Source organism: Gekko japonicus, unplaced genomic scaffold, assembly GCF_001447785.1.
Source record: "Gekko japonicus isolate JY-2015 unplaced genomic scaffold, Gekko_japonicus_V1.1 scaffold2061, whole genome shotgun sequence".
Classification (NCBI taxonomy): domain Eukaryota; kingdom Metazoa; phylum Chordata; class Lepidosauria; order Squamata; family Gekkonidae; genus Gekko; species Gekko japonicus.
In genome coordinates, this window is record NW_015170950.1 from 252,650 (window position 1) to 275,477 (window position 22,828).

The following is a 22,828-nucleotide window of genomic DNA, read 5'->3' on the forward strand; positions in this document are numbered from 1 at the left end:
TACCCTCCTGACTGATGTACCCTTGAGCCCCTCTAACGCTGGGAATGGAATGATACCGGGGGACTCCGGGGGGGGCGCCCGCCCTCTCGTCCGGATTCAGATCCAGTGTAATGTTGGATCTGTCGGATTCAATGGCAGCGTCCCCTCCCCTCACGACAAGTACAGGACGGCGAGGCCTACGTGGCACCGCTGCAGATGGAAGAACCGAGGAAACTCAGAGAGGGTAGGAGTCAATGCTCCCTCTAAACTGGGGAGTCTTGTGAGCAAAAATTCTGCATTGTGAGCGAGTGATTTGGCTGCTGCATAAATTGAGTTTGCTCTGGAGCCAGCCTTCCTGAGGACAAAAATGTGTGAGCCGGAGGCTAAAAAACAGTGAGCTGGCTCACACTGATTCAGCTTAGAGGGAACACTGGTAGGGATATAAATCCATATCCCTGGGATGAGCGAAGCAGTCAGCCCCACTCTTCCGGATAGTCTCAGGACATCATGTACAGGTGTGACGGCCATCACACAGAAGAAGAAGAGAAGAAGAGACTGGATTTATACCCTGCCCTTCACTACCCAAAGGTGTCTCAGAGCGGCTCTCGAACTCCTTTCCCTTTCCCTCCCCACAACAGACACCTTGTGAGGTAAAAGAAGAAGAAGAGATTGGATTTATACCCTGCCCTTCACTACCCAAAGGTGTCTCAGAGCGGCTCTCGAACTCCTTTCCCTTTCCCTCCCCACAACAGACACCTTGTGAGGTAAAAGAAGAAGAAGAGATTGGATTTATACCCTGCCCTTCACTACCCAAAGGTGTCTCAGAGCGGCTCTCGAACTCCTTTCCCTTTCCCTCCCCACAACAGACACCTTGTGAGGTAAAAGAAGAAGAAGAGATTGGATTTATACCCTGCCCTTCACTACCCAAAGGTGTCTCAGAGCGGCTCTCGAACTCCTTTCCCTTTCCCTCCCCACAACAGACACCTTGTGAGGTAAAAGAAGAAGAAGAGATTGGATTTATACCCTGCCCTTCACTACCCAAAGGTGTCTCAGAGCGGCTCTCGAACTCCTTTCCCTTTCCCTCCCCACAACAGACACCTTGTGAGGTAAAAGAAGAAGAAGAGATTGGATTTATACACCGCCCTTCACAACCCAAAGGTGTCTCAGAGCGGCTCTCGAACTCCTTTCCCTTTCCCTCCCCACAACAGACACCCTGTGAGGTAAAAGAAGAAGAGTTTTTGATTTATACACCGCCCTTCACCCAGAGTCTCAGAGTGGCTTACAAATTCCTTTCCCTTCCCCTCCCCACAACAGACACCCTGTGAGGTGGGTGGGGCTGAGAGAGCTCTTGACAGAAACTGCTCTTTTTCAAGGACAGCTCTTATCAGAACTATGGCTCAAAATATTAAAATTATTAATATTGAAGCAGTAGTTAAAAATAACTCACAAGTATATTGTTATACTAACAGGTATTGGCTAACATGTAGAGTAACACGGAAATGATCTCCTACTCTTCGGTTTTTAGTTAGTGTGGGTATCTTTTCTTTATCCCTAGCTGTAGTCCCCCTTCCTATATTTTCTGTTGTAGTTACGTAGTCTATTAAAAAACCAATAAAATTACCCTCTTGGGGGTTTCAGAAGAAAAAAAAAAGAACTATGGCTTGCCCAAGGTCATCCAGCCAGGTGCAAGTGGAGGAGTGGAGAATCAAACCAGGTTCTCCCAGGTTAGAGTCCGCACACTTAACCACTACACCAAACTGGTGGCCGAGGCTGAGACCATGGAACCGTGGCCATGGGCTCCAGTTCAGCATCACATGGGACTTGACTAGCTGGTAAGCCTGCTTCTGCTTCCCCATCTGAGATTGAGACCGGAGGAGATCTTGGACCTGAGGATGGAGTCCTAGGCTTCTCCTGTAGGTTGGAGTAGATCATCCGGAGTGCCACCCACCTCCCCTCTAAAGGCAGAGCGGGGCTTGAGAGGCAGATATTGTGGGTCGGACAGTAGGGGAGGAAATGGTCCTACTGAACAACAATGGCACGGGCTCCAGCAACACAGGCAGCCAGCGGCCTCCTCTGCTTTCCTGTTGGTCTCAGCCGGATGATGCACACCCTCACCTCGCCTGCAGGTCAGACCCTTGTGCCCCCCCCTCCCCCATGCAAGCCAGCCGACGTAGCCTTACCGTAGCTGGTGATGTCTGCCTTGTATTCATCGAAATGCAGGGCGCCATTCAGAAAGCCGAAGTTTGTCCCCCCATGGAACATGTAGAGGTTGATGGAGGCTCCTGTGTTGAGGACTCTCTCCACGGTGTTCACCATCTCTGTGCGGGGGAGGGAAGGCCAAAGAGGGATTTAGGGAGCCGCACGGCCAGCCACTGCCATGACGTGTAATTACAGGATGGACCACTCGGGTGTGCGGAGATTTCCATTTGCAAGGCGGCCCTTTTCCACGCCCGGCAAGGACTCTCATTCAACGGGCACGCACTTAAAGACAAAATACTTCATAGAATCATAGAATGTTAGAGTTGGAAGGGACCTTGCAGGTCATCTAGTCCAACCCCCTGCACTCTGCTGAAAGGTAGCCCTACATATCTGCAACATACCCGAAAGATGGTTGTCCAGCCTCCACTTGAAAACGTCCAGCGAAGGAGCATCCACCACCTCCCGAGGCAGACTGCTCCACTGCTCAACCACTCTTACAGTTAGGAAGTTTCTCCTGATATTTAGCCGGTAACGACTCCCTTGTCATTTCCACCCATTAGATCTAGTCTTGCAATCCGGAGCAAGAGAGAATAGATCTGCTCCATCTTCCACATGACAGCCCTTCAAATACTTGAAGACTGCAATCATGTCCCCTCTAAGCCTTCTCTTTCCCAGGCTAAACATACCCAACTCTTTCAGCCTTTCCTCGTAAGACTTGGATTCCAGCCCTCTCACCATCCTGGTTGCCCTCTTCTGGACGCGCTCGAGCTTCTCAACATCCTTCCTAAAATGTGGTGCCCAAAACTGGACACAGGACTCCCGGTGAGGCCTGACCATAGCAGAAAAGAGTGGAACTACCACCTCCCTTGATCTGGACACAATGCTTCTGCTAATGCATCCTAAGGCTGCATTACTAAGGGCGGACAATCCACGCAGCATCCTCTCAGAAATGAGCCTGCCCTCCCGACTCAGTCAAAAGATCCGCATCTGAGTGGAAATTGTAAAGAGGGACAGGAGGCGGGTTTCTCGGTCCAAGCAATGAGCAAAGTGTAATTTTAAATATATAGGCATTCTTTATATATATATATAGGTTCTGCATTAAAACAAGGCAGTGCTAGAGACAGCATGGGCCGTTCCATTCCCCAAGGTGGGAAGAGTCCTTTGGCAGAGGGGGCAGGAAGGAAGCAGAGGACGTAGCAGCAGCAATGAAAGGTAGCCAAGGAGAAGCACTGCAGAACGATGGCTCACCATTGGCGTCAAAGATGTTATGAGGGCCGCCCCAGCTATCGAACCACCCGGTCCAGTACTCCATCACCATAATCGGCTTCTTGCGCTGCAGAAAGGCAAAATACAAAGAAGTACAAAGTACAAGAATTAAGGGGGGGGGTAAAATCGCAGGGCGTATGCAGCGGCAGTGCCAACAATTAGACAAGGCATGGCATCTTCCTGCGCCACAACAGTGGCTGGGGTGAGAACAGTTCTGAAACTGCCTCCTTTTGTGCCATCGACCTAACTTCCAAAGCCTCTGTGCTGAGGAGGGTTTGCGGCGTGTTACACCTACGTGGGGAGTGTCGCCAAGTGACTTACGGCGACCCCTAGTGGGGTTTCCAAGGCAAGAGAGGTTCAGAGGTGGTTGGCCATGGCCTGCCGCTGCATCACAATCCCTAGGCTTCCTTGACGGTTTCCCATCCAAGTACTCACCACCAGCAATGTCCCCTCTAAGCTGTGGAGCCTCATGAGCAAAAATTCTACTTTGTGAGCGACTGGCATTAAAGTTGTGAGCGAGAGATTTGGCGCCTGCATAAATTAGTTTGCTCTGGAGCCATCCCTTCCTGAGCCGAGACAAAAATGTGTGAGCCGGAGGCTAAAAGAAACTGTGAGCTAGCTCACACTTACTCAGCTTAGAGGGAACGCTGCTCACCAGTGACAGCCCTGCTTAACTTCTGAGATCTGAGGATATCAGGCTAGCCTGGGCCTTCTAGGTCATGGGGATATGCCGGGCATGGGCCTGCGGGGGTCTAAACCTGATCTGGCCCCCAGGCCACATGTTTGACACCCCTGACGTGAACTGCTTCAGATCCTGTGTTCTCAGACGGTCATGAGAATGGCTGATTTGGGGGGGGGAGGGGGAAGAGCGGGAATCTTGCTCAGGACACGCTAAACTGAGAACAAATGCTCGAGGTCCAAAAGACAACAGAATTGGCACACTCGGCCATCTTCGAGAAAACCGTAAGAACGGCCTGAAGGTACCCAGGGAGGGAAGGTGGAAGGGTGCAGTCTGACCTTGCCAGATCTCGGAAACTAAGCTGGGTCAGTACTTGGGTGGGACACCACCGAGGAAGGCTCTGCAGAGGAAGGCCATGGCCAACCACCTCTGCTTCTCCCTTGCCTTGAAAGCCCCTTGCTGGGGTCGCCGGAAGTCGGCTGTGACTTGATGTCATTTGCAAACATACATGCGAAGGTACCTAGAGAAGTGGGATGCAAATGTTCCCCGGCTACGAACAGCCTGCCTGCCAGGAAGCGGAAGCGGCTCCGTTCGGCCTCCCTCCTGCCAAGCCTCCTCCTCTGTAATGGCTTAATCGATCAGTCCGTATTAGCAAAGGAATTACCGAGCCCTTCAAATATGTTAAAGTGCTAAAACGGAGAGACAAACACAGACCTCATGCCCGCAGACGTGACTCAGGGAAGGGGGATCGTTTAATCATGCCTCTCCGGTGGCTTTGTGAGGGAGCCGATCTACCGTGACCATGCGGGCAGCCTGCACTCCTACAGAACTGTTCCGTGCAGAGCAAAAGAAGGAAAGAGCAGCGAGCCTCGGACGAGGCAGACGCTGGGTTCCTTTTAAAGTCAGAGACCAGCAAGATGCGGATTGTTATGAAAGCTGGGTGTGTAATAACTTAAACCTATGGTAAGATGCGGATGTCTCATTGATCTGACAAATGTAACCTGATTATGTAACTTTGAAAATGTAATACTCTTTTTAGCAACTCTAGCACTCTTTTCCTGTATACTCCAACTTACCTGTTTTGTTAATTGCTATTTTTCTTTGCATTTATTAATAAAATGTTATTTTAAAAAAAAGCTGGGTGTGTGTACGTGTGGAGGGAGGGCCGTGGGTTACAGCACCCAAAGAGTTATTAACACCTGGAATTCCCTGCCACAGGAGGCGGTGGCAGCTACAAGCCTGGACGGCTTCAAGAAGGAATTGGATCAACATCTGGAGCAGAGGTCCATCAGTGGCTATTAGCCACAAGGTATAGATAGGAACTCTCAATCCGGGGTAAGGGATGCTCTGTATTCTTGGTGCTTGGAGGGGAGCAGCAGTGGGAGGGCTTCCAGTGTCCTGGCCCCACTGCTGGACCTCCTGATGGCACCTGGTATTTTTTGGGCACTGTTTGACAGAGTATTGGACTGGATGGGCCATCGGCCTGATCCAGCACTGGCTTCTCTTATGTTCTTAGAAGAGCCTGCCTAAATCAGACCAAAGCTCTGTGTTGTACAGCATCCTGTTTCCCCCTTGGAGCCAGACAGATATCATGGAGAAGACCAAGATCTGGGCCTGAAGGTAACAGCCTCCCACTGTGCCTGTTCCCCTGCCACTGATACTAAAAGGTACCCTGCCTCTGAACATGGAGGTTCTATTTGGTGCAGTGGTTAAGAGCACAGACTCTAACCTGGGAGAACCGGGTTTGATTCCCCACTCCTCCACATGCAGCTGCTGGTGTCACCTTGTTCTCTCAAGAGCAGTCCTTGAAAGAGCTCTCTCAGCCCCACCAACCTCACAGGGTGTCTGTTGTGGGGAGGGGAAGGGAAAGGCGTCTGAGACTCCCTTGGGTAGTAAAGGGCAGGGTATAAATCCAATCTCTTCTCTCTCTGGAGAGCCAGTCTGGTGTAGTAGTTAAGTGCACGGACTCTAATCTGGGAGAACCGGGTTTGATTCCCCACTCCTCCACTTGCACCTGGCTGGATGACCTTGGGCAAGCCGTAGCTCTGATACGAGCTGTTCTTGAAAAAGAGCAGTTTCTGTCAGAGCTCTCTCAGCCCCACCTACCTCACAGGGTGTTTGTTGTGGGGAGGGGAAGGGAAAGGAGATTGTAAGCCACTCTGAGACACCTTTGGGTAGTGAAGGGCGGGATATAAATCCAATCTATCCAATCTATCCAATATCTCTCTCTCTCTCTCTCTCTCTCTGCTGTCATGGAAAATTTACCACTGATCACCTATTTATTTAATTAGGTAATTTCTCGGTTGCAACCAAGAAATTAGAAGGTGACTGAGCCGGAGAAGTCACGAAGGAACTAGAAAAGATCCTTAAGTGTTAAGCTGTGTCGCTGGTGACCAAGATCAAGTTAATCCGTGCCACAGTATTCCCCATGACTACGTACGGGTGTGAAAACTGGACAATGAAGAAAGCTGACAGGAAGAAAGTGGATTCATTTGAAATGTGGCGTCGGAGGAGAGTTTTACGGATACCGTGAACTCCCAAACAGACAGATCAGTGGGTTCTAGAGCAAATCGAGCCTGAACTCCCCCCCCCCCCCCCCCCCAAAAAAAACAAAGAAACCAAACTGAGGCTGTTGTACTTGGTCACATTGTGAGAAGGCAAGAATCACTGGAAAAGACAACAGTGCTAGGAAAAGCTGAAGGCAGCAGGAAAAGAGGAAGACCCAACGAGGATATGAGAGACGGAGACGTGGCCAACATCCCTGTGATTTCTCAAAAAGGTGAGGTTCTGCACTCATGTCTCCCAGCTCCACTGAGGTGCAGCGGTTAGAGTGTGGGGTTGGGATCTGCAAGAACCGGGTTCGAATCCCCACTCTGCCATGGAAGCTTGCTGGGTAGCCTCAGGACAGGTTTCCCTTTTGAACGTTTCCTCCTTACCTGTACTGAGTCGAGATGGACAAAGATAGCCGGTTCCAGCTTCTGGAAGTTTACAGTGGAAAGGGCTGTCGGGGGGAAAAGGAAACAGGTCAAGACGTTTATTTCACAGAGTGGACACGGCTCCTTAGTAGAGCACAATTCTTTGCATGCGGAAGGTCCCAGGTTTGATTCCCACAATCTCCAGTTAAAGGAGACCCATAGTGAGCGATTAAAATGTGGTATTGGCCGCCAGAGGATGTAGTGATGGCCACAGGCATAGACAGCTTGAAAAGGAGATTAGACAGATTCATGAAGGAGAGGTCCATCAGTGGCTGAGGGGAACCTCCACATTCAGAGGAAGTCAGGAGGCCACATCAGTGAAGGTCTTGGCCTCTATGCCCTGTTGTTGGGCCTCCGGGGCAACTGGGTGGCCACTGTGTGAGACAGGATGCTGGACCACTGTTCTTATGAATTCTGGGTGGGCAAGATCCTTTTCTGCCCAGGACCCTAGAGAGCTGCTACCACTCAAAGTAGGTAATACTATGCTATGTGCTATGAGCAACAAAGGGGACACTTGGTATAAGGCAGCTCCATGAGTTCAAAAGAAGAAGAAGAAGAGAAGAAGAGATTGGATTTATACCCCGCCCTTCAGTACCCGAAGAAGTCTCAGAGCGGCTTACAATCTCTTTTCCCTTCTTCTCCCCACAACAGACACCCTGTGAGGCAGGCGGGGCTGGATAGAGCTCTTTCAAGGACTGCCCTTGAGAGAACAGCTCTGAGAGAACTTGTAACTGACCCAAGGTCACACCAGCAGCTGCATGTGGAGGAGCGGGGAATCAAACCCGGTTCCCCCAGATTGGAGTCCGCGCTCCTAACCACTACACCAATTCATGCCTTCCTGCTCCACGCAGCCTAGTTCACTGGCAACTGGTAGGAGTGTATTACAGCCCTCTCTTTCTCCTGCGCATCAAGCCCAATCCATGTGTGCATGTACAATCACTTGGGGACTAGCAGATGACTGTGTAAAAATCATGCAATGGAGGGGAGGGGAGGGGAGGGGAGGGTCACAGTGTTAGAGTCACACTTGCAACCTATCATGCAATGAAGCCGAGGAAAACTGCCCAGCAGAGATGCAGCCAAGCATGAAATGCAACTTGCCTGAAGAACAAGACGTGGGTCCAGGAGAGTCAAAATCCTCTTTGCCTTTTTGAGAACTTTGACTGTCAAAAGCTCATCGCCCTGGGAATCTTGTGGCTTTTAAGGTGCCGCTGGACTCAAACCTTGCTCCTCTATGGCAGACCGACATGGCGACCCGCTTGGAACAATCTGCCTGAAGGATCTAAGTCAGGCCTCGTGTTAGATTCGACTCTAAGCCTCACTCCTGCGCCCCAGCCTCCTGCTCAAAACTACAGTACCCAGGATTCCCTGGGAGAGAAAACCTCCAATCCAATTAGCTCCTGCAGTGCACAAATGGCCTCACAATATACGATGAAAAAGCCGGAGGTCACATCTCTCTCGCTTAAAGCCCCTGCTTTCAAGGGGACTCACCGGAAGGATTCATTAGCGCTTGCAAAGCAGTGAGGGATGCTGAGATAAAAAGGGACGCGTGCCAAAGTAGCCCAGAAGCAGATGACATTGCGACGGGAGAGCCTCCATGTTTCGGCCGCAGGGCTGTCGGCCCGCAGTGGTGGCTCGTGGAAATCGTGAGATCTGCTCAGGGGGGCGCGCGGCCCGAAGCTAGGCATAAGCCAGCCGCAGCTTACCATTGAAAACCCACGCTCCCCTAATTACGAAGTCACAGCCAATGATTGAGCTGGTGCATTAACAACGAGCTGCCAGCCACTGCCTTTGATGAGCGGAACAAATGAAGACCGCCCAATACAGATCTGGGGAAGAAGGTCCTGGCTCCTAGGGGAGAGGGTTCTGGCGCCTGCTGAAGCGGTGGGGTCCTCAGCCTTTGTAAGCCTGAGGGCACCTTTGGAATTCTGACACAGGGCAGTGGGCGTAATCACAAAATGGCTGCCCCAGGGGGTGGAGCCAACCACAAGATGGCTGCCACAGGAGAGGAGGCAACCACGAGATGTCCGGGAGCGAGGTTATCTGTAACTCTAATAGTACCTCTAGGGCCGCGGTGGCTCAGAGGTTAAGACGCTGAGCTGCAGACCGGAAAGGTCTGTAGTTCGGCAGTTCGAGACCCGAGTGCCGCGTGACGGAGTCTCTGGTCCCAGCCCCTAGCAGTTCGAAAGCAAGAAATGGCAAGTAGATAAACAGGTACCGCTTCGGTGGGAAGGCAACAGCGTTCCGTGTGCCTCGGCATCTAGTCATGCCGGCCACGTGACCACGGAAACGTCTTCGGACAGCGCTGCCTCTTCAGCTTGGAAACGGAGATGAGCACCGCCCCCTAGAGTCGGATTCAACTGGCTTTCGAGCAAGGGAAACCTTTACCTTTACCTTAATAGTACCCCTCCATTATGTCTGGCAGAAGCTCTTTGTAACAGGATGCCTTTGAATCTGCACAGCCAATCAGAAGCCGTCCTGGGCAAAAGCCCCACCTGTTGCCCAGTGGTAGAGCACCCGCTTTGCACACAGAAGGACCCAGGTTTGATCCTGGGCATCTCCACTTCAACAGGCCTCTCTGGTTACAGCCCCGGGAGTGAATCTCGCTGGAGAACTTGGAGAGTCTCTCCCACCATCATTATTTGATTCACGCTAGCACTTTATGTATTGTTTTTAGAACTATATTTATTGCGATTTTATTCAATTACTTGCTTTATCTTTGTCATAATATTATGCAAGCCGCCCTGATCCTGCCCCGGCGGGGAGGGCAGGATATAAATTAAATAAATACATACATACATAGTTGGAGTGGATGGGATATAAGTTGATGGGATAACCCGATCTCGTCAGATTCCAGAAGCTAAGCGGGGTCAGCCCTGATTAGTCCTTGGATGGGAGACCACCAAGGAAGTCCGGGGTCGTGAGGCAGAGGCAGGCGATGGCAAAGCACCTCTGAATGTCTCTTGCCTTGAGAACCCTGTCAGGGGTCGCCGTAAACCCACTGTCACTTTCCACCCCCACCAATGGTCTGACTTGGTAGAGCAGCTTCACACATAACACAAGCAAGGTGGAATCCAAGCCTCTTTTTTGAGTGTGGAACCGCAAGGACTAGGAGACACTCGGGCTAGAACCAGCAACCCACAGCTCTAAGTGCTAGTGTCCTGTGGAGGGGGAGACCCCACCGATCTCCGCTCGGCCTCCTGCACAGACATGTCTGTTGCCTCGCAAACTCTCCTGCTCTTGTTTTGAGGTTGGAACATAAAGACTGGGGGGTTCTGCTTGCGTGACCACAGCTTCCCCTCTGTTTCCTGGCAAGAAGAAGAAGAAGGAGAGAAGGAGGAGGAGGAGAGGAGATTGGATTTATACCCCGCCCTTCACTACCCAAAGGAGTCTCAGAGCGGCTTACAAACTCCTCCCCCTTCCCCTCCCCACAACAGACACCCTGTGAGGTAGGTGGGGCTGAGAGAGCTCTTGACAGAAACGGCTCTTTTTCAAGGACCGCTCTTATCAGAACTACGGCTTGCCCAAGGTCATCCAGCCAGGTGCAAGTGGAGAAGTGGGGAATCAAACCCGGTTCTCCCAGATTAGAGTCCTCGCACTTAACTACGACACCAAACTGGCTCTTACTGATCAGAGGAATCGACTTCCACGAGGACTATGCTCTGCTCTGCTGATTTAAAAAGCCAACAACTTTCCCAACTGACCTGCAGGTCCTCGAGAGGGTGGAGCCCCTCTCTCAAAATCCCACAAAGAATCACAGGCCAGCCAGAGGCAGAGATGCAGAAGAGCAAAGCCCCCTGCCCGTCTTCTTCCTCCCGGCAGTCTGCGGCAGGTTTCCCCCTCTCCCTCCACTGCACCCCACCCATCCCACAACTTCGCTCCTTCCCCCTCCGAGCGTGCGTTTTATTCCCCCCGGCTCCCCGCGTGTTCCTGCAGCCACCTTGCCTCTGTCGCTGCATCACTCAGAAAAGCTCTCGTTATTCCGCACTCCTGATTACTTGACATGTTGACTCTAATGAGCAGATTGTTGTGACATCCCAGACTCGAGCTGGTATCAAGGCGTGCTCGTCATACGAGCCCCGCTGGAGAAGACAACTCCAAACAAGGAAGAATGAGCGCTTCACAGGCGGTAAACAGCACAGGAGGCAGAACATGGATCGGTGGGTCCCCCATTCCCCCCTCCCACCCTCCTCCGTCTCCCACTGGCGTGGAAAGAGCGGCACCGTGTGGACAAGGCTGGGAAATGCTGACACAAAAAACCGGAAAGGAGGAAGCAGACCGGTCCATTCAGATGTCTGCCGAGCAGCAAGAGAGCCCCAAATGCACGCCAGGGGCCTACAGACTCACCTGGACTTTGATTTCAGGGGGCTCACGTAATATGGAGCAATCGGGGTTCCTTGAGATATACAAATCTAGCTTGAGCCAGTTGGGTGCAGTGGTTAAGAGCACAGACTCTAATCTGGGAGAACCGGGTTTGATCCCCCTTCCTCCACATGCAGCTGCTGGTGGGACCTTGGGTCAGTCATAAGCTCTCGCAGAGCTGTTCTCTCAAGGGCATTTCGAGAGAGAGCTCTCTCAGCCCCACCTACCTCACACGGTGTCTGTTGTGGGGAGGGGAAGGGGAAGGAAATTGTAAGCCGCTCTGAAACTCCTTCGGATACTGAAGGGTGGAGTATAAATCCAATCTCCTCCTCCTTCTTGCAAATAAATGGGAATCCAGGGCCCACAAATGCTACACTGACACAGAGTGTCAAGCTTTTGTCATTAAAAAGCCCAGGAAGGAAGTCCTAACCCTGAAATCAATGTATGCCCATTGGTTAGTGCGAGTGTTGGAGCACCCTGTAGATGCTGGCAATCCCTAGACAGGAAAGGGCGGGAGCTGGGAAGATTCCAAAGGTTAGCAGTATTTCACATCTAAACATTGAGTTGGAATGAGACAGGGGACATAGTCCCAGTCTCATACAATGTGAACAGACCGGCCCATTTAGGAGGGCCTGACTTCTGAAAGCCATGGGATTTTTTTCCCCACAGACAGCTGAAGCTGCCCCCAACCAATTCAAAATGAGTAAGGAGGCAGTTTCAGGGGATGCAGCTTTGGGTGAGCCCTAGCATCCTTGCGCCCACCAGAAATCTCTGGGTCAGGGCGAGGGGATTCAGAGTCGGGACAAACAGCAAGATAAGGCCCGTGCAGCTCTGGGCAAGGCAGCCACGGCCACTTCGGCCGGTCGGAGCTCCTGCCTTAATTTACCGGCTATTCCGGGCCGGTCCAAATTCCCAGCCTGTAATTTCGGCGTGCACAGCTTTAATTAAACCGTCAGGTATTAAGCTCCAATTTAATATGAAAAGGGTGCAGCGAGTTGTTCGAGAAAACGTAAGTGGCTTGCACCGGAGGAAAATTGTTTTTGATGCAAAAATACAAAAAAGCAATTTCAGCCCATTAGGCTTAATCCAGAGAGGTTTTGAGTGTTTCAGCTTTCCTGCTAAAAAATCAGCCACCCTTGCAGATATGACTTGCATTCTGGTTAAGATGTTATTAATCACTTTTTTTTCCTTTTAAAAACTGATGCAGACTTTGCTAAAAGAGGGTAGAGGTCACCCTTTTACGGAAACAGGGCGGGGGAATGGCACGGATTCCTGTACCCTATGGGGAAGGCAACTGCCTATAGCTTGTAATCACATATTTTTTTTATAAACCACTTTAAATATTTAGTGCGGTGTAGTGGTGAAGAGTGTGAGACTAAAGAGCCAGGTTTGAATCCCCACTCGTGCCAGTCACACACCCTCAGCCCACCCTACCTCACAGGGTTGTTGTGAGGATAAAATGGAGGAGAGGGAAATGAGGTAAGCTGCTTTGGCTCAATTTGGCTCCCACTTAAATGAGTTAAATCTATTCAAGCAGAAAGGCAGGCTGTACATTTTCTAATAGGAGCTGCGGTGGCTCAAGTGGTTAAGACGCTGAACTGCAGGCTGTGGAAGGTCAGTAGTTCAGCAGTTCGAGACCCGGGTGCTGCATGATGGAGTGAGCTCCCGTCTCTAGCTCCAGCTCCTGCCAACCTAGCAGTTCGAAAGCAAGACATTGCAAGGAGATAAATAGGTACCGCTTCGGTGGGAAGGTAACAGCGCTCCGTGCGCCTTGGTGTTTAGTCATGCTGGCCACATGACCACGGAAACGTCTTCGGACAGCGCTGGCTCTTCGGCTTTGAAACGGAGATGAGCACCGCAACCCTAGAGTCGGACTCGACTGGCTTTCGAGCAAGGGAACCTTTACCTTTACCTTGTTACATAGACCCATTTTCTGGAATCAGAAAATACAATCACCAGAGGGCAGCTTCTTCTTCTTCTTCTTCTTTTTAAAAAAGAGGTGCCAGAACTCTCAAGAAGGAAATGAAGTTTTCAATCTGTATACTGCAAACTCATGAACTTTTGAACATTTTTAAAAGGATTTTGTCAAAGAGGTTCCGGAACTCCCATTTTCAGTGCATTTTCCCAGAGAAAAGGCCCTGCAGCTCTCACATGCATCACATGAAGACATGAAGCTGCTTTATACGGAATCAGTCTGTCTCATTGGATTGGCAGCAGCTCTCCAGGGCTTCAGCTAGAGGTCTTTCACATCACCCACTACCTACTCCTTCAGGGACCGTGGCTCAGTGGAAGAGCCTCTGCCTGGCATGCAGATGGTCCCAGGCATCTCCACTTAAAGGACTAGGCCATAGGTGACATGAAAGACCTCAGCCTCAGGCCCTGGAGAGTCACTGCCAGTCTGAGTAGACAATACTGACTCTGAAGGATATGATTAGCTTGGGAAAGAGAAGGCTTAGAGGGGACATGATTGCAGTCTTCAAGTATCTGAAGGGCTGTCAGGTAGAAGATGGAGCAGATCTATTCTCTCTTGCTCCGGACTGCAAGACTAGATCTAATGGGTGGAAAGTACAAGGGAGTCGTTACTGGCTAAATATCAGGAGAAACTTCCTAACTGTGGCTGAGCAGTGGAACAGACTGCCTCGGGAGGTGGTGGATGCTCCTTCACTAGATGTTTTCAAGCGGAGGCTGGACGACCATCTTTCGGGTATGTTGTAGGTATGCAGGGCTATCTTTCGGCTATGCTCCTGCAGAGTACAGGGGGATGGACTAGATGACCTGCAAGGTCCCTTCCAACTCTAACATTCTATGATTCTATGATTTGGTAGAAAGGAGCTTCATGTGTTTATGTGTTCTGACTGGAGAAGCCGGGGATTGAACCTGGCACTTTCTGCAACTATGGCTCATCCATCTCCATGCCCAACAATCAAGGGACATATGGGCTAAAGAGAACTTTAGGCACAGTGCCAGCGACAGAACAGAACAGGGTCAGATGGCACGACAGGACTACCAACTGAGGGTGGGGGGAAATCCAGACTCCATCCGAATTACACAGGCCTAATTACCTTAGGCTTGCAAATTTCCTCTACCAGAAAGAGGGCAACCTGTTCTTTTTCTTCTTCTTCTGAAGACTGGCCCATTAATTGTGGACGGGGGGGGGGGGGGGGATACTCTACCAAAGACATGATTGCCACAGCGTATACATCAACCTGCTCACCACCTCCAGGGGTTGTTTTGTAGAAAAAGAGCTAGGGGAACTCATTAGCATAACTCATTAGCATATGCCACCCCCCCTGACATCACCGGAAGTGTGTCAGAAGCCCACACACCCCGCCCCCAACGGTTCTGGCCACCGCCGCTGGCCTTGCAGCTCCACTGCCGAGCCCCGCAAAGGCCCTCCCTGGCCCCAGGCAGGCAGGGGCGGGGAGAGGCAGGGAGGAAGCACCTTACCCTCCCTCTTCTCCTGCCTCCTCCTGGCTGAATGAGGGCCGGAAGTGGGGTGGCCGGAAGCAGGGGGCAGGGCTTCGTCATGTGCCCCGCCCCCCGTACCTCACCCGGGGGAACTGCGATCCCCCGCGATCCCCCCGAAATGACCTCTGACCACCTCCATTTTTTGACTCACCTTGTCCCACCCCATCTCAATACACTGGAGTATGACATACCTCCTTCCGCCAAGCCAGACAAAAGCCCGTCTTTGTTGTCTGAGGTCATCAGCAACTCCACGATCCCTCGGCTTATCAGGGCCTATGGGAAGAAAGAATCACCACGTTGGTTCAGAGGGCAGCCATGCTGGCCAGAAGCAGAAGAGCAAGATCCAAATCCAGTGGCACCTGAGAGATCAACAACATTTTCGAGGTTTGAGCTTTCGGAAGTCAAAGCTCCCTGTGGCAGACAGAGGAGAGCCAGCATGGTGTAGTGGTTAAGAGTGCCGGACCTACCCTCTGAGAAACCCGGGTTCGAATCCCCACTCACGCCATGGAATCTTGCTGGGTGATCTGGGGCCAATTATACTCTCGGCCTGACCTACCTCACAGGGTTGTTGTGAAGATAAAATGGAGGAAAGGAGAGCCGTGTAAGCAGCTTTGGGTCCCTAGTAGGGAGAAAGGAGGAGTACGAATGAAGGAAAATAAACAGGTTGGTACTTGTCATCATGGGACCTGATACAGGTGTACCTGGCTCTGTCCCAAGGGCCCTGCGGGCAACTGCTGGAGCCGCAGGCCAGAACCAAAAACGCTGCAGGTGCTTTGTTGCCCAGGAGATATTGATTCCAAACCTAGCCAATCAGAAACCTTGGTACTGAAAGCCAGTCACTGGGGCACAAATAGCACACCCCTGCTAATCTTCTGTGCACGTGACCTAAGGTCACACGGTCCCGGCCAATGCTCCCTCTAAGCTGTGGAGTCCTGTGAGCAAAAATTCTACTTTGTGAGCTACTGGCGTTAAAGTTGTGAGTGAGCGATTTGGCTCCTGCATGAATTCGTTTGCTCTGGAGCCATCCGTCCTGAGCTAAGACAAAAATCTGTGAGCTGGAGGCTAAAAAACTGTGAGCTAGCTCACACTAACTCAGCTTAGAGGGAACATTGGTCCCAACTAGGTTCGGTCCCAGCCTCAGACGGCAAGGTTCCTGGTTCAAGGCTTCCCACAGATTTCCCTTTAATTTTACAAATATACTTTCCCAGCACTCCTTTTGCGCTGTGGCTTGTTTTTACAGCTGCTTATTACTGATCCTTTTTATGCTTGTTTGTACCATTTTATTGTAGTGTTTTGCTTTGGGAGCAGGCTTGAAGAGGCCTTGAAAGAGGTAGCATGTACATTCTCTAAATGAACTGGGGGGGGGGGAGAATAGACATTCATGAGCAGAAACTGGAGAAAAGTGCTAATAGCAGATGACACACGTGATAGACGCATTCCAAGGGACTACAGGGAAGGCGTTGATTGGTGGGTGGAATCCAGTCACATAACCGTGACTCCAGTTAATGAGGCTGCGGGTTTTAAGCACCTGCACCTATAAAAACAGCAGACAGGGAGTTTCGACTCAGAAGAGGCATTCCCTTCACCTCCTGCATAAGAGAAGAGGCATTCCCTCCTACATAAGAGAGAAGGTGGAATTGCCTCTTCTGGGACAGCGACTGCTGTTAACACATCATTTTATCACCTTTTCTCTTTTTTTAAAAAACCCTGTCGAATCCTTTTCATTTCACAGTACAGGTATTTTTATTTTCCTCCTCTTGTCTTTCTTCTTTGTATGTTTGTTGTTGTTCAGTCACACGGTCGAGTCCGACTCTTTGCGACCCCATGGACCACATCACGCCAGGCCCTCCTGTCTTCCGCCGTGTTCCGGAGTTTGCTTAATTTCATGTTTAGATAGGTGTAAATCAACCAAGACTTTTTAAACTGTTGACAGCCCTAATTATACGACGACTTGACATTACTTGGCTATCATGCTGCTCGCGCGCTCTCTCTCTCTCTGGATGGATGGATGGATGGATAGATAGATGACAGATAGATAGATGACAGACAGACAGACAGACAGACAGACAGACAGACAGACAGACAGACAGATAGATAGATCTGCAAGACTGCACCCCAGGTTACCATTATGGGGGAGATGTTATTACGTGGCATCCTGTAAACCACTTCACTTTGCTACCTCCATCATTCCCCCTTCGTTCCAATGCTGCTCCAAGCCTCCTGATCCTCCAGTTCATAATTCTTTTCTACGGAGATGAGGGTGAAGAACGTCATACGGACACTGGACAAAAACAACCTGACTCCTCACACGAGCAGGTTAGGCTAATCCTGCAAACCACGTTGGCCTCCTGGTAAGACTGGGAAAAGTTTCCACGAGCTGCAGGGGGGGGGGGAGGTCCTTTGCCTTTTTTGGTGCATTGCACCATTTCCTTCCCAGAAAAGAAACGACGGAGGGGTGTACCGCTGAGCAAACAACCCAGCCGGTCTCCTCTCACAAGGATATAGCTGTTGCGGGAGTCACTGCCAAGGCTGGTCGATCCTATTAACTATATCCTGAATTGTAGACCTGCACACAAGCGAGTGGCGTGTTAAAAATAAAAGCACATTTGGCAATCCTGAATGCAGGCTAAGGGAAAGCTCAGGGGGCACTAGTGCAATCCTAAGCCGCTTCCACCACCACCAACGAGGGAAAGACCACCAAGTTGGAGTGTCCTTGATAGCCCGGCGCTATCTATATGACAGCAAGATCAGCCATTTAGCTTGGACTACTACTACCAGGATGATCTATCATGATTAAAGCCTGCAGGGGTAATTCCCTGCAGGTGTCAGCTGCAGACCATCTTGGAATCTAAAGCACTTTATTATTATTATGTTGGTTGTGATGTGTGATTTTATCGGATTTTATAAATTTTATGTATGGGCTTATGCCTTTGTAAGCCGCCCTGAGCCCGCTCGCGGGGTAGGGCGGGGTAGAAATACCTGAATAAATAAATAAATAAATAAACACAGCTGCCGCACCCTTCTCAGTCCACTGAAGTGGATGGGCTTTGTTAAATGCTGCGTTCCATGGATGAGCAGACCCCAAGTCTAGTGATCAGCTCAGCTTTATTAGTGATTCAGCAGATACAAGACTAAACTTCAGGGCAAGAGCCCTGTTGAAATAGCATGCAAACACTACACCCAACCACACCCCACTCCCAATGACAGGCTATTTACATAACATTAATTCCTCACTGGTCACCTCCAGAGTCCTGGTGGGCTATTGTTCTAGAGCTCCAAGCTCAGCCAGTCTCTGGTAGAAACAGTCCTGGGATGTTCCAGCCCCAATACATAACAGGCTTAGAAGGGTGCAATCCTGTTTAGGGGGGAAGAAGAAGAGGAAGAGGAGGAAGAGGAGGAAGAGGAGGAGGAGGCAGAGGAAGATATTGGATTTTTTTCCCCACCCTTCACTCAGAGTTTCAGAGTGGCTTACAATCTCCATTCCATTCCCCTACTCAGAACAGACACTCTTGTGAGGTAGATGGGGCTGAGAGAGCTCTTTCAAGAACTGCCCTTTTAAGAACAGCTCTGAAAGAAGTTAAGACTGAGCTAAGGTCACACCAGCAGCTGCATGTGGAAGAGTGGGGATTCAAACCCGGTTCTCCCAGATTAGAGTCCGCGCTCTTAACCACAACACCAAACTGGCTTTGCACCCCAAAGTAGCTAAAACGGGAGGGGCTTAGAGCACACAGCTTGTATGGGGGAGGATTTCAGCTGTTAAAATTAATATACTAAAGTAATACTACCCTGTTTTCCCGAAAATAAGACCTACCCAAAAAATAAGCCCTAGCAGGATTTCTATGCATTTGTGGTATAAGTCCTAGTGTCTTCTTGAGAAAAAATAAATATAAGACAGTGTCTTATTTTCGGGGAAACATGGTAGTGCTGTTACCAATATCTACTGTAATGCATAAAATACTACTCTTGCAAACAAAATCGCTAATTTAATTTTGGCAATTTTTTTTTAAAGGCTGGGATTCCTGCAATAGGAATGAAGGTGAAGAAGGAAGACCAGCAGGTCTAAAAGGAAGATGTTTGCGTCTGTCTGGGTCCCCCTAGATACAAGCACATTTCTCGTGTTTCTCCCAGAAACTAGCATTGATTGAATGCCATCTCACCTCACACTTCAGCCCTCTATTTGGCCCTCTTTCCAAACATTTACCATTCCTAAAAATAAAAATAGGAAATCTACCCCATTCCATCTCCCAAACACATATATGCAGTGTTCCCTCTAAGCTGAGTTGCTGTGAGCTAGCTCACAGTTTTTTAGCCTCCGGCTCACACATTTTTGCCTTAGCTCAGGAAGGAGGGCTCCAGAGCAAACTAATTTATTCAGCGGCCAAATCGGTCGCTCAAAACTTTAAGGCCAGTAGCTCACAAAGTAGGATTTTTGCTCACAAGACTCCACAGCTTAGAGGGAGCATGGCATAGATGCATACATTTACTCACCATGTCACAGTATTTTAAATTCCAAGGATGGGGGGCAGTGGTGGAGGTGAACATAAGAACATAAGAACATAAGAGACGCCAATGTTGGATCAGGCCAAAGGCCCATCCAGTCCAACACTCTGTGTCACACAGTGGCCAGAAATACCAGTGCCATCAGGAGGTCCAGCAGTGGGGCCAGGACATTAGAAGCCCTCCCACTGTTGACCCCCCCCCCAAGCACCAAGAAGACAGAGCACCCCTTGCCCCAGAGCCCCTAGCTATACCTTGTGGCTAATAGCCACTGATGGACCTCTGCTCCATATGCTTATCTAATTCCCTTTTGAAGCCGTCCATGCTTGTAGCACCCACCACTTCCTGTGGCAGTGAATTCCATGTGTTAATCACTCTTTGGGTGAAGAAGTACTTCCTTTTATCCGTTCTAACCCGACCGCTCTGCAGTTTCATGGAGTGCCCACGAGTTCTTGTATTGTGAGAAAGGGAGAAAAGTACCTCTTTCTTTACCTGCTCTTTCCCATGCATAATCTTATAAACCTCGATCATGTCACCCCTCAGTCGTCTTTTCTCCAAGCTAAAGAGCCCTAAGCGCTTTAACCTTTCCTCATAGGGAAAGTGTTCCAACCCTTTTATCATTCGAGTTGCCCTTTTCTGCACTTTTTCCAAAGCTATAATATCCTTTTTAAGGTGTGGTGCCCAGAACTGCACACAGTATTCCAAATGAGGTCTCACCATTGATTTATATAGGGGCATTATTACATTGGCTGATCTGTTTTCAATACCCTTCCTAATAATCCCCAGCATAGCATTGGCCTTCTTTATTGCAGTCACACACTGTCTCGACATTTTCAGTGAGTTATCCACTACAACTCCAAGATCTCTCTCTTGATCAGTCTCTGCCAGTTCAGACCCCATCAATGTGTATTTATATTTAGGATTTTTGGCTCCAATGTGCATCACCTTGCACTTGGCCACATTGAACCCCATTTGCCATGTTGACGCCCACTCGCCCATCCTTGACAGATCCCCTTGGAGTGCCTCACAATCCTCACTGGTTTTCACCACCCTGAACAACTTTGTATCATCCGCAAATTTAGCCACTTCACTGCTTACTCCCATCTCCAAATCATTAATGAACAAGTTAAAAAGCAGTGGACCAAGTACTGATCCCTGCGGTACCCCACTGCTTACCACCCTCCACTGAGAAAATTGCCCACCTACACTCACTCTCTGTTTTCTATGAACTAGCCAGTTTTTGATCCATAAAAGGACTTGTCCTTCTATCCCATGATTTTTGAGCTTACTTAGGAGCCTTTGATGAGGAACTTTATCAAAAGCTTTCTGGAAGTCAAGGTAAATAATATCTATTGGATCCCCCTTGTCCACATGTTTGTTCACCCCCTCAAAGAACACTAACAGGTTAGTGAGACAAGATCTTCCCTTACAGAAACCGTGCTGAGTCTGCCTCAATAGGTTTTGTTCATCTATGTGCCTACTAATTCTTTCCTTAATAATGGTTTCCACCAATTTACCCGGTATCGACGTCAGACTGACTGGCCTGTAATTTCCCGGATCTCCTCTGGAACCCTTTTTAAAGATGGGAGTGACATTAGCTACCTTCCAATCCTCAGGAATGGAGGCAGATTTTAAGGAAAGATTACATATCTTTGTCAGGAGATCTACAAGTTCACATTTGAGTTCTTTCAGAACTCTCGGATGTATGCCATCTGGGCCTGGTGATTTTTCAGTTTTTAAGTTGTCTATCAGTTTTAGGACCTCCTCTCTCGTCACCTCAATCTGACTCAGGTCTTTCAACACCCCTCCTGAAATCAGTGGTTCTGGAGTGGGCAAGCACTTCTCATCTTCCACAGTGAAGACGGAGGCAAAAAATGCATTTAGCTTCTCAGCCATTTCCCTATCATCCTTCAATACTCCTTTTACCCCTTGGTCGTCCAAGGGCCCCACTGCCTCCCTGGCTGGTTTCCTGTTTCTAATGTATTTGAAGAAAGTTTTATTGTTGGTTTTTACGTTTTTTGCTATATGCTCCTCATATTCCCTTTTTGCCTGCCTGACCTCAGACTTGCATTTTATTTGCCATAGCCTGTGTTCCGTTTTATCAGCCTCACTGTGACTAGCTTTCCACTGCTTAAAGGAATTCTTTTTACTTTTTACAGCCTCCATTACTCTGTTTGTTAACCTCACAGAGGTGAGGAGAGTGTTGTCAAGTCGCAGCCAACTTAGAGCTACCCCGGAGGGTTTTCAAGGCAAGAGACATTCAGTGGTCGTTTGGCATTGCCTGCCTCTGTGTAGCAACCCTGGGCTTCCTTGGTGGTCTCCCATGCAAGCACTAACCAGGGCAGACCTTGCTTAGTTGCCAAGATCTGACAACATTGGGCTAGCCTCAGCTATCTGGGCCAGTGCGGAAAAAAACCCCTAACTAACATAAAATAAAATACAGTTCAGAAGGACTGCACTGGCACAGTGGACTTGAACAGATGGAGCAACCTTGGAGCAGATCCGACCATTGATCCATTAAGGCAGGGGTGTCAAACTCACCGGATCTGACATAAATGTCATTTTGTCGGGCCGGGCCATGTGTGCCACAAAATGTAACACCAGGTACCGGAGATATGAACTTTATAAAGGACACAGGCAACCCCAGTTAACAATATTTTTTTTAACTCAAAATACAAACGAAGGCAACTGATTTATTGGGAAGCCCCACAACCCCCCCCCCAATTAATGCATTTAATCATATGCAAGGCTAGGGTTCTTCCAAGGGACACCATAAAAGAGGGGGTACCTTATATTTCCATACATACTAGTTGCTTGCGGGCCGGGTAAGAGCCCTGGACGGGCCGGTTCCGGCCCCCAGGTCTTATGTTTGACACCCAGCATTAAGGCCTGCTCGAACTGGCAGGGGTTCTCCACGGTTCCAGCCAGAGGCCCTCCACGTGGCTTTCCACCAGATCCTTTCCAACAAAGGTGCTGGGGACTGAACCTGGGACCTTCCTGTGCATTATCACTGAGCCAGGGCCCCTTCCCAAAATTGCCTTCCAGTCCTCCGCCGTTAAAGAATGTTTTCTGTATTGCCTCATCCGCTGAGGAGCCCCTGCGTATTGCAAAGGATTCTGGGGCCTGTGCCAAGTACAGATGGTTTGCAATATGCACTGGCCGGATGGAGAGGGTCTCACCAGGGCCTTCCTACGTACAGAGACGGTGGCTCTGAAACCCTTTCCAAGACTGCCCTGTCTCTTCGCACTGCAGGAGAAGGCCCGTGGCATTGGTGAAGCCGGCTTCTCGGCTTTGAGGAAATCCTGATAGACAGCTAAGGATTTCCTGTGGCACCTGGAAAGAGCCTAAAAACCGTGTCCTATCACCCGTATCTTTCTCTCTCTTGGCGCTTTTTTTTTGCATTTGT

General features: G+C 49.8%; 1 protein-coding gene across 1 annotated transcript in view; it reads right to left on the minus strand.

The window, feature by feature from the left end:
* GLB1L2 (galactosidase beta 1 like 2) overlaps positions 1-22,828 on the minus strand; it is a 116,138-nt gene that overhangs the window by 39,014 nt on the left and 54,296 nt on the right. The window contains exons 7-10 of the mRNA XM_015418895.1: positions 15,117-15,198; positions 7,060-7,124; positions 3,427-3,511; positions 2,160-2,297 (exon numbers count right to left, since the gene is read on the minus strand). Coding sequence (XP_015274381.1) covers positions 2,160-2,297; positions 3,427-3,511; positions 7,060-7,124; positions 15,117-15,198 — 370 coding nt within the window. The remainder of the gene's footprint in view (positions 1-2,159; positions 2,298-3,426; positions 3,512-7,059; positions 7,125-15,116; positions 15,199-22,828) is intronic.